The following is a 19,043-nucleotide window of genomic DNA, read 5'->3' on the forward strand; positions in this document are numbered from 1 at the left end:
GCATGTAATGTAAATATCTCCCAAACGGTACACATTTAGGAAATATTTACACAACCTATAGGTAAGCCGTATTACAGGCTTACCTAAAGGTAAATGTCTTCAGAGGAAGTTTACTTCCTTTTAAACAAAGCAGAGTTGCCTGGCTTATCAGCACCGCATAAAGTTCTGCCTAAAAAAAAAAAAAAAAATGTGGCAGCACATTGTGTACATTGGAAGCGGCAATATTTTTGTAAACTGCAATACATACTTGACTGTAAAAGCACTCTCCAATGAAACATTATCATCATGATAGGTGACCTGGCAGTAGCGAACATCATTAACTGAATTTGACACCTCTACATCAGGTAAAATTCCACTGACTAATTTCTCCTTAGAAACATTTGGTGTCCAGTTCACCTGTCATGGAGAAAAAGAAAATACTTTATGAGTACAGCAAAAGCAAAATGTAGCAATCTAAAAGTTTGAAGAACTTAGTTACAGCCCTCAAAATTTCCACTCGCCTGCTCGCATTAGGCGAGCGAAAACAAGCTGAGAGCTAGGGTTGAACAGCAGCTAATTCTCCTCCCAGTCTCCGCCCCCTGTCATTCTCTTAGCAAGGCCTGGCAAAGAACTAGATAGGGGGGGCTGGAGTATGGTTGGGCGGGAGCTGCCAAAGTTTACTTTTCCTATTGACAAGCTGGTGATTGGTTGGGCGACCACCTAGCAACCAAGCACCAGCTTGTTAAAAGGAAAAGTTAACTTTGACAGCTCATGCTCCCTTGTCCAGTGCTGTTCTCTGCTGAGGTCTCTCGGCAACCTAAATCAGTGAAAGTATCATTCATTGGTGTTCATTTTTTTAATGCTATATTTAATATAGCATTAAAATATTTACTTAACAAGGCAGTAATGATGTGTACAGTGCCTATAGTAGCCAATAATATTTTATCTTTATTTTATTTATCACAGTCAGATCAATGAAATATGCTTTATGTTAATATTGTTAAAGATGTTGTTGTTCATATTTACTTTTGTAACTCAATTCCGCATAAAACATTTATAATTAATATTTCATTCGATAATTTACAAGGGCGTGTTTAGGGGTGGGATGGGGGAGGGAGTGAGATGGGACAACTGGTGGCAAGTAACTCTTAAGGCCTGGGTAGTAGCTCAGGACTTGAAATCGTGAGCCCTGTATCTACATTACTAAACATAAAGCCCCAATCAATCTCCACAGCCCACTTGCTTAGATTCATTATACAGTAACAGCTTGTCAGTAAAGTGAAAAAATTCAAGACTTTATTCCATCCATAAAAACATCAAATACTGGTGCCCAGAGATTGTGCTTTTGTACTGACAACACATTTCAACCCATCAATTGAGTTTTAGTAAAGGCCTAGTGAGTGCAATGCACGGTTATACCCTGTCTGTACAAGAACACAGCTTAATTTTTCATCAGCAGGATGATGTTTTTATGGATCAAATAAATTCTTGTATTTTATCAAAGCTGATACATCTTTGACAAGTCGAGTCCTCTTAGCATGAAGGAGCATGCATCCTGGAGCCAGACCACGAAGGCAGCTTATAATTGGTGAGCTGGTCAAATATTCATGTCACTATAAAGTAAGATGAAGTGTATAAGTAAAATGACAAAATAGTTCTGTGTCTGCTGTAGGCAGGTAATAAGAAGACTGTTTTTAAGAACTAGCAATATTTACTGTATGCTTTTCACAGCTTATTGGATATACAACTGATCTCCAGTCATATATATAAAAGACACAAAAAATGCAGCTGTCAAACAGTGTTAATTTCGTCGACAAAAACATTTTAGTCGACTAAATGATTATTTTAGTCGACTAAAATACAACTAAAACTAAAACAACTGAAATGACTAAAATACGACTAAAACTAAAATGGCATTTTAGTCAAAAGACTAAGACTAAAACTAAATTGAAATTTGACTTCAAAATTAACACTGGTCTGTAGTGCATGTTCATACCTCGATGTAATAATAAAAAACATATTAGATTTTTCACTCCAGCAGTATATGAGTTTGCAAATTGTAGAGAATTGTTAACTAATGTATTACAATTGAATTACACCCATTCGATTTTAGACGACTAAAATGAGTTTTAGTCGACTAAAATATACTGAAGCTTTTAGTCGACTAAAATGTAGAACATTTTAGTCGACTAAAATGTACTGGAGATTTAGTCGACTAAACCTAAAACAATTGCAGAAGACTAAAATGGGACTAAAACTAAAATGGGACTAAAACTAAAATGCTATTTTAGTCCTAAGACTTATGCCCTGTACACACCGTCAGATTTTCCGACAGAAAAAGTGTGATCGGATTGTGTTGTCGGAAATTCCGATCGTGTGTGGGCTCCATCTGATTTTTTCCGTAGGAACTTCCGACACACAAAGTTTGAGAGCAGGACATAAAATTTTCCGACAAAAAAATCCGATTGTTTAAATTCTGATCGTGTGTACAAAAATCCGACGCACAAAGTTCCATGCATGCTCAGAATAAATTATGAGACAAAAGCTATTGGCTACTGCCCCATTTATAGTCCCGGCGTACATGTTTTACATCACCGCTTTCAGAGCGATCAAATTTTCCGAAAACTTTGTGCGACCGTGTGTATGCAAGACAAGTTTGAGCCAACATCCGTCAGAAAAAATCCAATGGATTTTGTTGTCGGAATGTCCGATCAATGTTCGATCCTGTGTACAGGGCATAAGACTAAAACAAAATCGAAATTTGCTGCCAAAATTAACACTGCTGTCAAAAAACTATATATTGAAATGTATTTTGTTTAATGCAGTGTAAGTAACTGAATTTTGCATGGTATCAGCCTATATCGTGCTGCAGTCTCCATGTGATAGCAATGAACAAGACGACAGAGAGAGAGAACAATAAAACATATGTTTAATGGAATACAAGGAGACAAAATATAAGTGCAATTTAGGAGCCAGTGTGCAGTTTTTTATAGCGTCAGAGAACACTTCCAGTGACCCAGCATCATGGGTTCAGAGATGTATGCCCGAATGCAGAATACCTACAGTCTGGGCATACATCCCTGAATGTATGTAGAGGGCCCAAACGTGAGTTCCACTCAGTACATTGTTTAGACCTGTCCAGTAGCTGCACATTTCAACCTGACATAGACTTTGATAGGATGTAGGCAGCAGGACTGGATGCTACACCTGTAACGCCCAGATGCGCTAAAAATGTTGGATTGCGTGTACAGTCGCTAGACGCCCCTTGTGCAAGGGGCCTTAGGGGACAAGAAATAAAAAAAAAAAAATTATTTTTTTTTTCTATTTTCCATTGAGGGATGCAGCTTGATACAAGGCAACCTAGAGATATCCAAAAGCAGCCCAAACTGAGGGGCACACACTCTAAAAAACACCAGCCCAACATCAAAAACCTAACAAAGGGAAACCAAGGGCATTAAAGCAGTAGTAAACTCTACTTTCTTCTTCATACGAGCCTGTGTTGCTATAGCTATTTTAGTGATTTTTCTAGTAGTACATTTGAATTATCATGCCTTGTTTTAGAAGTAGAGCTGCACGATTCTGGCTAAAATGACAATCACGATTTTTTTGCTTAGAAGATAGATCACGATTCTCGCAGGGTAACATCATCTTTCACATAAAAAAAAAAAAAAAAAAATTGGGCTAACTTTACTGTTTCATTTTGTTTTTCATTCAAGTGTATTTTTTCCAAAAAAATTGCGTTTGAAAGACCGCTGGGCAAATACAGTGTGACAAAATATTGCAGCAATTGACATTTTATTCCCTAGGGTCTCTGCTAAAATATATACAATGTTTGGGGGTTTCAAGTAATTTTCTAGCAAAAAATATTGATTTTAACTTAAGAAACAAGTGTCAGAAAAAGATTTAGACTTTAAGTGGTTAAACCTCCTGTATTTACACGTTGTTTAAAAACTTGGCAGACTGCCTGGATTTTTTTTTCACACAGAAGTTTATCCCTGATCTAAGAAGGAAGAGTTAGTTACAATGTTTCATGTTAAAAACTTGGCAGACTGCCCAGATGTTTTCTTTTGACAGCTGAGTGAGCAGATAAGTCTCTCCACTTGTTATATGAAAGAATCGGCAAACTCTGCAATAGAGACCGTCAGGGGGGTTTGAATCGAGATCACGATTTTTTAACGATTAATTGTGCAGATCTATTTAGAAGCTAGGATTCTCCTATGCATATGCTAATGAACTCTTTGGACTGGTTCACGAAGCTCAGGACAGGAAAAGATGTTGGCAGAAAGTAGGAGGAGGGAAAACCATGTGCTCAAGGCAAAAGCAGTACTGGTTGTTATGCAGGATTCCAAGAACAAAGGAGCAGTCTGGGGAGACCTTGAATAAAAGGAAAAGGAAGATTCCATCACCAGGAGGAACAGCTCCATAGACAGCTTGGGAGTGAGCGGACACCGTGTGCCTCTATAGCAAACGGCTTGCTATGGAGACACACTTATGCCGCGTACACACGGTCGGACTTTTCACCTGCAAAAGTCAGACGGACGCCGCCGGACCAAGTCCGGCGGACAATCCTACCGTGTGTGGTCTCCATCGGACTTCCGACGGACCGTTTCGGGCGGAAATCCGACGTACTTTAGATTTGAAGCCTGCTTCAAATCTTTACGTCGTACCTCCGCCGGACCAGATACGACGGAGGAGCAGGTTACTGCATCTCGCGCTCGCTGCAATAGGAAAAACTCATTTTCCCATTGCGGCGAGCGCGGGGGGCATCCCAGGCCCTTAGGTCTGGTATGGAACTTTAAGGAGAACCCCCTACGCCGAAAAACCGGCGTGGGGGTCCCCCCAAAATCCATACCAGACCCCGATCCGAGCACGCAGCCCGGCCGGTCAGGAAAGGGGGTGGGGACGAACGAGCGCCCCCCCCCCTCCTGAACCGTACCAGGCCGCATGCCCTCAACATGGGGGGGTGCTTTGGGGGAGGGGGCGCCTTGCGGTGCCCCCCCACCACAAAGCACCTTGTCCCCATGTTGATGAGGACAAGGGCCTCTTCCCGACAACCCTGGCCGTTGGTTGTCGGGGTCTGCGGGCGGGGGGCTTATCGGAATCCGGGAGCCCCCTATAATAAGAGGGCCCCCAGATCCCGGCCCCCCCACCCTATGTGAATGAGTATGGGGTACATGGTACCCCTACCCATTCACCTAGGTAAAAAGTGTCAATAATAAAACACAACACAGGTTTTTAAAATAATTTATTAAACAGTTCCGGGGGGGGGGTCTTCTTCCGTCTTCGGGGGTCCCTCTGGTTCATCTTCTCCCGGCGTCCGGTTGGTTCTTCTCCGCTCTCCGGCCTCTTCTCCCGGTGTCCCAGGTCTTCGGCCGGCCCCTCCGCTGTCTTCAGGTAGCTCTATTGCCAGCGGAGGTCCGGACTTCTGGGCTTCTTGTGTTCTCTTCTCTTCCCCCAGATGTTGACACGACGCTCTCTCCGGCTGGACTGGTCTCTGAGGGCTGCGTTGTGACTTATATAGGCGGAGACCCCGCTCCCATATGATGTCACAGTCCCTGGGCATGCTGGGACTGTGACGTTTTAGGGGGCGTCCAGCCGGAGAGAGCGTCGTGTCAACATCTGGGGGAAGAGAAGAGAACACAAGAAGCCAAGAAGTCCGGACCTCCGCTGGCAATAGAGCTACCTGAAGACAGCGGAGGGGCCGGCCGAAGACCTGGGACACCGGGAGAAGAGGCCGGAGAGCGGAGAAGAACCAACCGGACGCCGGGAGAAGATGAACCAGAGGGACCCCCGAAGACGGAAGAAGACCCCCCCGGAGCTGTTTAATAAATTATTTTAAAAACCTGTGTTGTGTTTTATTATTGACACTTTTTACCTAGGTGAATGGGTAGGGGTACCATGTACCCCATACTCATTCACATAGGGTGGGGGGGCCGGGATCTGGGGGCCCTCTTATTATAGGGGGCTCCCGGATTCCGATATGCCCCCCGCCCGCAGACCCCGACAACCAACGGCCAGGGTTGTCGAGAAGAGGCCCTTGTCCTCATCAACATGGGGACAAGGTGCTTTGTGGTGGGGGGGCACCGCAAGGCGCCCCCTCCCCCAAAGCACCCCCCATGTTGAGGGCATGCGGCCTGGTACGGTTCAGGAGGGGGGGGCGCTCGTTCGTCCCCACCCCCTTTCCTGACCGGCCGGGCTGCGTGCTCGGATCGGGGTCTGGTATGGATTTTGGGGGGACCCCCACGCCGGTTTTTCGGCGTAGGGGATTCCCCTTAAAGTTCCATACCAGACCTAAGGGCCTGCGACGGGGCTCGCAAGGTTTCAATCTCGCCAAAAAAAGCGGCGAGATTGAATTCCTTTTCTAGTCCCGTCGTACCCAAATCACGTTCAAAATGAACGGACTTGTCCGTGTGTGGGAAAGTCCGTTCATTCTGAAAGTCCGGCGGAAGTCCGGCGGGAAGACCGGATTCCGGAAAGTCCGGCCGTGTGTAGGCAAGTCCGGCCGTTCAGAAAGTCCGGCGGTAGTCCGCCGGAAGTCTGGCGGCAAGTACGTCGGACCTAGCTTTCTAGAAAGTCCGACCGTGTGTATGCGGCATAAGACAAGCCAAGATCACTGCTCTGTGCAATACCACTGTACAGAGCAGGTGAGTATAACAGGTTTGTTATTTTAATAATAAAAAAGGATATACATCGGCTGTACATTCCAACATTCTAATATTTCTCTCAGCATATCTGTCATACAAAGGCAGTGTGATTCCACACTGAAGACCTTCCTGGGGTCCTTCATGTCCCTAGGGATGTGGCAAGACTCATTTACTGATGCCTTAGAGGTGGCGCTTCTTAAATGGGCTTCCTCCTCACTAGCGGTATCCACTGCAATAACCTGGTGCTCTCCTAGAGCGCAGCCAGGTGCGGGAGTTACCACAAAAGTCTCAAGCTCAGTGTCAATGATCTGTTCCTGGTCTTCCCAACGGATAACATTAGTTTGGTATACCACACCAATAACTCCTTTATGGGTTATGGACACAACCTCTGCTATGTGCTCAATCTCTCTTGGCCCTTCCATCTCCTGAGGAATATCCTCTGCAACAGCAGCAAGTGAGCCCTGGTCCAGAAGCTGCTCTGCAATGCCTCCATTTAGTACAGCAGAAATGGTGTCCGCTTCATTGTTACACACTGAGACATCGCGGCCGCCGGGCACACGCACCGGGTCCCGAGGAACGAAGCGGGCGTGCGCGCTCCCGGCGATGCGCGCGCGCGCCCCCTAGACGGCCGGGAATCCCAGGACGTCATATGACGTCCACCCAGGATGGGAGATCCCATCTGTGGACGTAATATGACTATGGGTAGGGAAGTGGTTAAGGACACCGCCACGCGCTGGTTCTTCTTTTTAAGGGCTTTGTTTGCCCAGTTTTATTAAAACCAATTTCAGCAAACAACATAGGTTTGCCTCGCAGGGGTTTTCAGCATTCCTTTTTACATCAACAAAAATTACATCCTAGTTGGCTCTCACTTGCAGCACTGCTGCTCTGGCCTTACACTCCAGGCCCTTGTCTGTCTCGTACAGACTGTTTCACCAACCACCTTGGTGCATATAGCTAGCAGTCTCTCTGCTGCACTGGCTCCCTCGTGGAGTCCTCCTGACTCCTAGTACTCAGACTTCCTATCTCCCGGGCTGGAGCCCAGAACCATGGTCAGGTTACTACTAAAAGCCCAGCAACAAACCTAATCAATATGCTGGCTGTTCTCAAAATCAGGACCCAGGACTGGGGATTTCATCCCACCCGGATCTCTCAGAAATCCCAGAGCTCCAGGTCCCAAAGTGGATTTTGCAAAACACTGAGGAAACTGAAAGGCCAGTTCCTCTTCATGTTACAAGCTCCCTGGAGCCCCTCAACCCATCCGGTTGAGAATTCTGGGTCACAACCTCCTCCTAGACCCTGGCAGGGCAACGCTCTGCCACAATATATATATATATATATATACATACATATACATAGTTGTGCTCATAAGTTTACATACACTGGCAGAATTTATGATTTCTTGCCCATTTTTCAGAGAATATGAATGATAAAACAAAAACTTTTCTTTTACTCATGGTTAGTGTTTGGCTGAAGCCATTTATTATCAAATCAACTGTGTTTACTCTTTTAAATCATAATCACAACAGAAACTAATGACCCTGATCAAAAGTTTACTTACAAAAAAAAAACGCATATAAAATAAAACCAAAGACTTTCTTAGGTTTTATTTTACAAAAGTTTACATACCCCAGTTCTTAACCACTTACGGAACTCCCGCCGCCATTATACGGTGGCTATTTGAAGTGGAATATCATTGTTATGGCAGCAGCTAGCTAACATTTTTTTTAAAAGAACAATGTAAAAAATAAAAAGTAAAATAAATAAGAAAAAAAAAGATTTTCTTTTAACGCGCCCGTGAGTAGCACCTGCATATTTTTTGATAACATACTGCATTCATCTTGCCATCAATTTTGACCAAATTTCCTGTGCCTTTGTAGCTCACACATCCCCAAAACATCAGCGATTCACCTCCGTGTTTCACAGTAGGAATGGTGTACCTTTCATCATAGGCCTTGTTGACTCCTCTCCAAATGTACCATTTATGGTTGTGGCCAAAATGCTCAATTTTGGTCTCATCACTCCAAATGATTTTGTGCCAGAAGGTTTGAGGCTTGTCTCTGTGCTGTTTGGCTTATTGTAAGTGGGATACTTTGTGACATTTATGTAGTAATGGCTTTCCTCTGGCCACTCTACCATGCAGCCAATCTTTCTTCAAGTGCCTCCTTATTGTGCATCTTGAAATAGCCACACCACATATTTTCAGTCTCCTGTATTTCACCTGAAGTTATTTGTGCATTTTTCTTTGCATCCCGAACAATTTTCCTGGCAGTTGTGGCTGAAATTTTAGTTGGTCTACCTGACCGTGGTTTGGTTTCAACAGAACCCCTCATTTTCCACTTCTTGATTAGAGTTTGAACACTGCTGATTGGCATTCTCAATTCCTTGGATATCTTTTTATATCACTTTTCCTCAAATCCTTTGACAATTCTTGTGCTTTCCCCATGACTCAGAATGCAGAAACGTCAGTGCAGCACTGGATGAAAGATGCAAGGGTCTGTCAGGAGTCCAGAAACTCATTGACCTTTTATACACACACACTAATTACAAGCAAACAGATCACAGGTGAGGGTGGGTACTAGGGTTGCACCAATACTAGTATCGATACTGAGTATTTGCACAAGTATCGGTACTCGTGCAAATGGACCGATACCTGAAACCGATACTTTCAGGCTCTGTTCTTTGAGCTGTCAGTGGGGATGAACAAATGTTCCTCTGTTTAACCCCTTATTAACCCTTAATTTACTCTAATCAACCTTAATTAACTTCCTATTCTCCTCCATTTAATTATTATTTTCCTGCTTTTTTTTTTGTTCGCGTCTATTTTATAAATGATAAACAATTAAAACTTTTTTTGTTTGCTTTGTTAGTGAATATTTTCACACATATATATTAACATATATTTACACATTTCACATTAAAAAAGCACAAAATTAAAAAACAAAATCAATTTATTTAATTTGTAAATTACTTTTCAATGCTTTGTACCATTGCCGACAGCTGAAGTGTAAACAAAACAGTTGCGGTAGGTATCGGTAATTGGTATCGGCGAGTACTAAAAAAAAAGTATCGGTACTCGTAAAAAAAATGGTATTGGTGCATCCCTAGTGGGTACCTTTAATAGCCATGCAAACCCCTGTGTGTCAACCTGTGTGCATGTTATCAGGGTATGTAAACTTTTGATCAGGGTCATTTGGGTAGTTTCCATTGTGATTATGATTTAAAAAGAGTAAACACAGTTGATTGATAATAAATGGAAAAAATTAAATTACTGCGCTATCCCAAAAATGATCATGTATATGGAGTTAACCCTTAAATAAAGTGACAAAAGCTGCAACTAACAATGTGAGACACACACACACTACACCTTATTACACCCCTCCAAGTGTTGAAATTGCATGTCTTTGCTGACAGGAAGATTATAAAGTCACCTTCCATACAACTGCATATAAGTGGGCTTTCTTTCAACTAGTCTATCTGAGTGGACTTGATTTTGTTATATGTGCATCTTGATATGTACCTTATCACAATTCTTTACACTTATCACTGATAAAAAAAAAATGTTCTTGTGATACCACATTGCAAGAATTTTTTATATATTCGTTATATATTTTCAATGGTGTGATTTTAATAATTGTATCATTGTTTATGGTCACATATCATTTTTTTTAGCGCAGCTTTCCTTTTTATGATAATAAATGGCTTCAGCCAAACACTAACCATGAGTGAAAGAAAAGTGTTTGTGTTATCATTCATATTCTCTGAAAAATGGCCAAGAAATCATAAATTCTGCCAGGGTATGTAAACTTATGAACGCAACTGTGATATATAGATAGATATATATATATCTATCTATATATGTGTATGTATACACACACACACAGTGGGGACGGAAAGTATTCAGATCCCCTTACATTTTTCACTCTTTGTTATATTGCAGCCATTTGCAAATGGCTAAAATCATTTAAGTTCATTTTTTTTTCCTCAGTGTACACACAGCACCCCATATTGACAGAAAAACACAGAATTGTTGACATTTTTGCAGATTTATTAAAAAAGAAAAACTGAAATATCACATGGTCCTATGTATTCAGACCCTTTGCTCAGTATTTAGTAGAAGCACCCTTTTGATCTAATTCAGCCATGAGTCTTTTTGGGAAAGATGCAACAAGTTTTTCACACCTGGATTTGGGGATCCTCTGCCATTCCTCCTTCCAGATCCTCTCCAGTTCTGTCAGGTTGGATGGTAAACGTTTTTGGACAGCCATTTTTAGGTCTTTCCAGAGATGCTCAATTGGGTTTAAGTCAGGGCTCTGGCTAGGCCATTCAAGAACAGTCACGGAGTTGTTGTGAAGCCACTTCGTTATTTTAGCTGTGTGCTTAGGGTCATTGTCTTGTTGGAAGGTAAACCTTCGGCTCAGTCTGAGGTCCTGAGCACTCTGGAGAAGATTTTCGTCCAGGATATCCCTGTACTTGGCTGAATAAATCTTTCCCTCAATTGCAACCAGTCATCCTATCCCTGCAGCTGAAAAACACCCCCACAGTATGATGCTGCCACCACCATGCTTCACTGTTGGGACTGTATTGGACAGGTGATGAGCAGTGCCTGGTTTTCTCCACACATACCGCTTAGAATTAAGGCCAAAAAGTTCTATCTTGGTCTCATCAGACCAGGGAATCTTATTTCTCACCATCTTGGAGTCCTTCAGATGTTTTTTTTAGCAAACTCCATGCGGGCTTTCATGTGTCTTGCACTGAGGAGAGGCTTCCGTCGGGCCACTCTGCCATAAACCCCGACTGGTGGAGGGCTGCAGTGATAGTTGACTTTCTACAACTTTCTCCCATCTCCCAACTGCATCTCTGGAGCTCAGCCACAGTGATCTTTGGGTTCTTCTTTACCTCTCTCACCAAGGCTCTTCTCCCCCAAAAACTCAGTCTGGCCGGACGGCCAGCTCTAGGAAGGGTTCTGGTCGTCCCAAACATCTTCCATTTAAGGATTATGGAGGTTACAGTGCTCTTAGGAACCTTAAGTGCAGCAGAATTTTTTTTGTAACCTTGGCCAGATCTGTGCCTTGCCACAATTCTGTCTCTGAGCTCTTCTCTTTAAGCAGTTCCTTTGACCTCATGATTCTCATTTGCTCTGACATGCACTGTGAGCTGTAAGGTCTTATATAGACAGGTGTGTGGCTTTCCTAATCAAGTCCAATCGAACACAGCTGGACTCAAATGAAGGTGTAGAACCATCTCAAGGATGATCAGAAAAAATGGACAGCACCTGAGTTAAATATATGAGTGTCACAGCAAAGAGTCTGAATACTTAAGACCATGTGATATTTCAGATTTTCTTTTTTAATAAATCTGCAAAAATGTCAACAATTCTGTGTTTTTCTGTCAATATGGGGTGCTGTGTGTACATTAATGAGGAAAAAAATGAACTTAAATGATTTTAGCAAATGGGTGCAATATAACAGAGTGAAAAATTTAAGGGGGTCTGAATACTTTCCGTCCCCACTGCATATACACATACACACAGCGCCTTGAAAAAGTATTCATACCTTGTGGACAGCCTTGTGGTTCCTCTTCTCCTCTCCTCTTCCCCCTCCCGCTCGGCATGCTGAGGGCTGCAGTCCGCTCCCAGGGAATCACTCTGGGCCCGCTACAAGGCCCATAATCCTCTAGCTGTTAGTTCCCCATTGGCCCTGAATGTGGCCAATAGGAGTGGGCATTGCCTGGCCGGGTGAAACCTAGTATTATAACATCTTCAGATGTGGTTACTAATTCATGTCATATAACTATTGGAGAATTTATTAATCTGGGCTGTATAATATGTACCATGTTGGCCTTTGATCTCGATCAATGTCCTCTAAAGAAAATGATGACCTGAAATATTTCTAAATGTCCACATGATGGCGACCTACTGGAAACTCACATTTACATTTTAGCCACTCTTCAAATGGTTAACAAGACTCATATCAAGGACTGGGTGTGCCCCCACGTGATCTATTTCCATTTGGAAAACCAAAGACTATATAGGTCCGCATACTTGGGGGGCTCACCACCCTGAAGAAGTTCACGCTCCCGGTGAACGAAACACGTCTGTGTGCCAGCCACAGTTCATCCCAGTTGCCCTTGGCACCCGAGCCCTCCCTCTCTATTTTTTTTTTTTAATTCTTTTTATTGAAGTTTTTCATATTTTAACCAACAAAAATACAAATTAACAAAAGAGTAATCCTAGCACACTGCCAGATCACGCGATGACCATCCGGTCATTATTAATCCTACTTTCTAACATTAGTATCTAACTGAGTGCCCTTCCCTCCCCCGTAACCACCCACTCCCTCCCCCCAACAACCAGTAACTCGGTTCACCCCCATCCTCAAACCTGACATTCACCATATATCTCAAGGGTATAGCTCGTAAGACAACCAGCAGTTATAATCAAATGTCTCAAGTTCTACCCAGGCAATGCACATCTATTTAGTCCTTAATTAATGTTTAAACCTAAATAGCATATTTACCAATACCATGCCAACCCCCTTAACAGGAATGGAAGACCATATGAACTGCTAAGCAATGTTGTTTTCAAGTTTTGGTTACAAAGAATATTAGCTTAAACCATCTTATCCAGCAGTAGTATCTGAATTAAACCACGCCTGCCACACTTTATTAAACTTTTTCTCGCACCCCCCTGGACAGGTAAGTTGCTTTATAGTAAGGGAGCATGGAGTTCACCAATCCCTTCCAGAAGGGTATACCAGGAGGTGTAGCAGATTTCCATTTCAATAATATAGCCTTTCGCCCGTATAAAAATAGTATGGTTAATAACGTTCTAAGAGCCGTCAAGGGAAACACCTCCTCAACCAAACCCAATAGACAGACTTTAATGGATGCTGGAATAGGAATCCTCAAAAGAACTGAGATGCACGAGACCATCTCCTCCCCTCCCTCTCTATTTAACGGTTTCTTCTTCCTTGCTGAAACTGAACCAGGCCTGGATACCCCCTCCTGTGAAGGAAGTTAAGCGTCTCATAGCGTAAATTCACTATTTGGGGGACCCTGGCTGTCAGTCCATTTATAAAGTGCACCTGTGAAGGACCGGTGTACCCATCAGAAAGCCGAAGGACTTTCAAGAGCCGAATGATAGCCTTGCACTGACAGAGGCTCTCATCACGTCCTAGGAGACTGACGCCTGCTGCGCGCGCAGCACTGAGCTTCACAAATGTGCTGAGTAAAGTGAACCTGCTGAGCCGCTCTCCTTCAGAGCAATGACCCATCGCATCGCACACTTGCTGAACCAGCGTGACTATCTCATGATATCACGGGACTCACCGCTCAAATCCCCTGTAGCCTGTTGGTCTACCAACCGTGAGTAATCCTTGTGTCTCCAAAATGGAGGATGTTTCACTTTAAATGAACGGAGCAGGCAACTATCAGCTTTAGGAACCCTTCATGCCCCATTATTGTCCAAGGAATCATCACAGATTTAGCTCGCTTACCCTTCACTAGCCTACTCCAAGTGACCAAGTTTTCAATCTATAGTTCATCTGTATCTAATATATGAGAGTGTCCCTGTGTCCCAAACTGTATTTTTGCATGTAACCCACCTGGTTGATCCTGGAAAATAGAGCGGACAGAGGTCTGAAAGGTGAGTGTATTGCCCTTCACTGTGCCTCTCTGTTTCCATCTAATGCCATCCCCGCTCCAACAGACGAATGGAAAATAGGACCTCCATCTGTCTGTTTTTGTCGGACAGGCTCAGATTTACTGGCAGTGGGTGTCAGTGGACATCCGTCACTGTATAGGAGAGACTGGCGTGTCTGTTTAGGTCCGCCTAAAAAACTGACAGGACCTTATTGAATCGCCTGTGTGAAAGGGATCATAGAGAACTTGTGATAAGAGGAAAAAGCTGAGGAAACTTCATAGAATAACCATATAACAACTCATATAGGTGCTGTGGACAGGAGACTATATAACAGGTCACAGTTCAGACCATCCCAAGGGCATGTCAGGGGAAGTCTAGGCAGAGGAAACCTGGCCCAGAACCCCCCACACGCCTGCATATGGTCACCCTATTCCTTACACCTGGAGAGCCTGAATTAATTAGGAGCTCGTCCTCCACCCCAGGCACACTACACACCATCCCAGTCAGAAACAAAGCCAGACACTATGTACATGTAAATTTAGATTAGATCATATCATCAGTGAAACACTCTGACCTCTTTGCTACCTCCAGCGCGGCCATTCTAGCCATGTTCCAGGCTGCCTGTGTCACAGTAAGCAAGCTGATTGTAATCTGAGCCAGGGTGTCCTCCGTTATCAGGTACTGTGCTCACTGTGGAGCCCAGGAATCCATTATGTCAGAGACACAGGCAGCCCTGCCTCTGCTGGAGGGTGCCGCATTCTCTCCTCATTAGGTAGCAATGCTGGGGGCACATCAGATAATTGGGAAGTCACAATTTGGGCTCGAAAAGGAGAAGGAGGGGTGGAAATCCCTCACAGCTGCAGCTCTGCCTGTGTGACTCCCTTCACAAAGCCTGTCAGTTTCGACTCCGCTACCCTGTGTCCTGCTGATGTAATGTGCGGGGGGGCAGCATCAGCACCCGCTACACATAAAAAAAGGCATTTTAATTAGGGGCGGCACAGTATAATGTTGGTGGGGCCGTGGCCCCCTCTGGTCGCCCCCTAGTGACGCCACAGATCCTAACAGTTTCGAAGGAGCTCATAAACTAAAGCCAGGTGACTTGTGGATTGTTAAGAGACATTTATAAAAATAGGGAAATGTTTGGAGACAAAACAGTGTCTATTCAAGTACAGATCCACACTAGATACTGTAAAAATGATTACATTAAAGAATCTCTGTGTTTGATTTGTTTTCCTCTTGGAATCGCAGTCTAGGGTACTATTTATTCAAATGCTTTAATTGTAAGGAATATAAAAATATATATATTTAATGTGATTTTTATAACAGCTTACTTAAAAAAATTCTTTACTTGGAGTACATCATGGGACACAGAGCACCATAGTAAATCACTATGTGGGTATATAGGCACCTTCAGGTGATGGACACTGGTATACCCAATACAGGAAGTTCACTCCCTATACAACCCCTCCTCCTACCAGGAGTATCTCAGTTTTTGTAGCAAAGCAATATACCTAAACCCCAAAAGAGGGGAGGGACCTCTGTGTCCCATGATGTACTCCAAGAAAAGGATTTTACAGGTAAGCCGTTATAAAAATCTTATTTAATTTATCGTACATCATGGGACACAGAGCACCATAGTAATCACTATGTGGGACGTCCCATAGCAATGCTAATTGAGGGGAGTGAGAGACAACCTGCAGGACACCCCCAGACTTCAGGACCTATACTGTTGCATGCAGCACACTGCGCCCAAAGGCGATATCCTCATGCCTTCTTACATCCACCTGATAAAATTTGGTGAATGTATGTACTGAAGTTACGGCCTTACAGATCTGAGCCATGAAGGCCTGGTGACGCACTGCCCAAGAAGCATTAACCACCCTGGTAGAGAGCACTTTGACTTGAAAAGGTGGAATCTTACCCCTTAAATCATAAGTCTGAATTATAACTTGCCGAATCCACTTAGTGACAGTGGATTTCGACGCTGCCTGTCCTTTCTTAGGACCCTCTAGCAGTACAAATAAGACATCAGTCTTCCGGATCTGAGCAGTCGTCTTTAAACAGACTTTGACCGCTCTCACCACATCAAGACAATGTAGTGACTTCTCTTCCCTGGAACATGGTTTTGGAAAAAAACGATGGCAGGACAATATCTTGGTTCAGGTGGAAACCTGAGACCACTTTTGGCAAAAAACCTGGATGAGGGCACACCACCTTTCTGTCCTCATGAATAATCAAGTATGGCTCTTTACAAGAAAGAGCAGCCAATTCCAAAACCCTCCTTGCTGAGGATATAGCAACCAAGAACACCAACTTCCTTGTCAGAAGGTCTAAGGGAATATGCTATATCGGTTCAAATGGCTATTTTTTTAATACTGACAAAACTAAGTTCAAGTCCCAAGGGCTCAAATGTGATTTAACTGGCAGATTAATCCGCATCACCCCCTGCATAAAACCCCGAACTAAAGAATGTGTAGCAAGCGGTCTCTGAAATAAGACCGATAAAGCTGAGACCTGGCCCTTAATAGTAATCAAGGCCAACTTCATCTCTACCTCTAATTGTAGAAAGGCAAGAATTCTGCCTATGATATACCTCCGAGGGTGACAACCCTTGGACTCACCAGGAAACATAAGCCCTCCATACTCTATAATATATAGTTCTAGAACCTGGCTTCCTTGCATTAACCAAGGTAGAGACAACTGACCCGGAAAGCCCACGTTTCTTCAGAATGTGGGTTTCAATAGCCAAGCCGTTAAATTTAGCGTTCGTAAGGTAGGATGGAATATCCGCCCCTGTGAAAGTAGGCCTGGCCGTAGTGGAAGGGACCATGGATCCTCCACTGCCATCCTTACGATTTCTGCATACCAGGACCTTCGAGCCCAAATTGTGACTTCCCAATTATCTGATGTCTGATGGGAATTACCGGCTTTCTTTCCAGCTTGATCCTGCAAAAAATCTGAATAGGGGAGAATGCATAAATCAGTGAAAACTGATCCCACGGGGTCACCAACGCATCTGTTCCGCATGCGAGTGGATCCCTGGTCCTGGACACCAAGTTGACTAACTTCATGTTGAATATGGACGCTAGAAGATCTATGTCCGGAGTCCTCCATCTTTGGCAAAGAGCCCAAAAAATGTCAGGGTGAAGGGACCATTCCCCCAGGAATAACTGCTGGCGACTCAGGTAGTCCGCCTGCCAATACTACTGGAATGAAGACTGCCGACAGGCACGGAACATTCCTTTCTGCCCAAGTTAGAATATGGTTCACCTCTGTCTGCGCTGCAAGACCCCTGGTGCCCCCTTGGTGATTGATATAGGCCACAGCTGTGGCATTGTCAGATTGGATCCTGACAGGACGATCCCGTAACCTGAAAGTCCAGGCCTTCAGAGCCAGACGCACTGCCCGAATCTCTAGGATGTTGATGGGCAAGGTTCTTTCGGTTCTTGACCACTGTCCCTGGACAGTTGTCTTCTCTAACACTGCTCCTCAGCCTAAAAGGCTGGCATCTGTCGTTACCACTTTCCAGATAACTGGTCTGAAGGATTTTCCTTTCAGCAGATTCTGGGGTAGTAACCACCAACTAAGGCTTTGGGACACCCTTGGGGAAAGCCACATTGGCAAGTCTAAAGCTTGAATCGTTTTGTTCTAAGCAGACAGAATACTGTTTTGCAACAATCTCGAGAGGAACTGGGCATAGGGAACTGCTTCGAATGAAGCCACCATCTTTCCTAACAACCTCATGCAAAGGCGAAAGGAGAGATCTCCTTTCGACCTGACCATCGGCACCAGCTCTATTATGGAGGTGATTTTTGCCTGAGGCAAGAACACCTTTTTCTGGGCTATGTCTTTGATCAGACCCAAGTACTCCAGCCTTTTTAGCAGTTTTAAGGAAGACTTCTCTAGGTTGAGAATCTAACCCAGACTTTCCAGGTAACTGGTTGTAATGCACACGCTTTGCTCCAAACAAGCCACCGACTGGTCTATTAGCAATAGATCGTCTAGGTACGCCAAGACTGTTTTGCCCTGTGCCCTTAACCTGGCTAGACGTGGGGCCAGCACTTTTGTGAACACCCGGGGTGCCCAAAGTGCAAGGCTAGAAACTGAAAATGCAGCTGTTCTACTTCGAACCGCAGGAACCTTTGGTGAGTGGGAATAATAGGGACACGCAGATATGCATCCCTGATGTCGATGGACCCCATTGTTCTCCTTGTAGGATAGAAACTACTGACCTGATCGACTCCATGCTAAAGGAGTGGATCTTCAGGAACTGATTTAGGTTCTTTAGATCTAGAATACGTCTGACATCCCCATTTGGTTTTGGTACCGTAGAGAGGTTTGAATAAAGCACCAAACCTTGCTCTTCTGTGGTGATTAGTATGATCACCCTCTGATCCAGTAATTGGTCTGATGGCTGAAACAGAGATTGCCTTTTCCCTGGATCTTTGGGAACGTTTGATCTCAGAAAACGAGACAGTGGAAACTCCCGAAATTCTAGTTTGTATCCTAGAGACACAGTGGAGATGACCCATCTTTCCTGAAGTCCTGTCCGGGAGAGAGGGAAGAGAGTACCAACACTGTTGTACCTCCCAACCCCATTAGTCCCCCCCCCCCCAGGGGGGAGAAGAACATGCTGTTTGTTCATGATTAAAAAATCCCCCCTGGCTGCTGAGACCACACACATGCTGTTTTTAGCTGGACTGAGCTGACTGAGAAGTAACGTGTCAAGGTATGTGCATTTACTCCCTCTAGTAGAGACATTTTAATTCATGACAACATTT

The 19,043-nt window shown here is 44.0% G+C and overlaps 1 protein-coding gene across 1 annotated transcript in view; it reads right to left on the reverse strand.

Moving 5' to 3' along the window:
* SMCHD1 (structural maintenance of chromosomes flexible hinge domain containing 1) overlaps positions 1 to 19,043 on the reverse strand; it is a 622,004-nt gene that overhangs the window by 269,357 nt on the left and 333,604 nt on the right. Inside the window, exon 26 of the mRNA XM_073631430.1 lies at positions 248 to 396. Within this exon, the coding sequence (XP_073487531.1) occupies positions 248 to 396 (149 nt within the window). The remainder of the gene's footprint in view (positions 1 to 247; positions 397 to 19,043) is intronic.

Source organism: Aquarana catesbeiana, linkage group LG05 (assembly GCF_042186555.1).
Source record: "Aquarana catesbeiana isolate 2022-GZ linkage group LG05, ASM4218655v1, whole genome shotgun sequence".
NCBI lineage: Eukaryota > Metazoa > Chordata > Amphibia > Anura > Ranidae > Aquarana > Aquarana catesbeiana.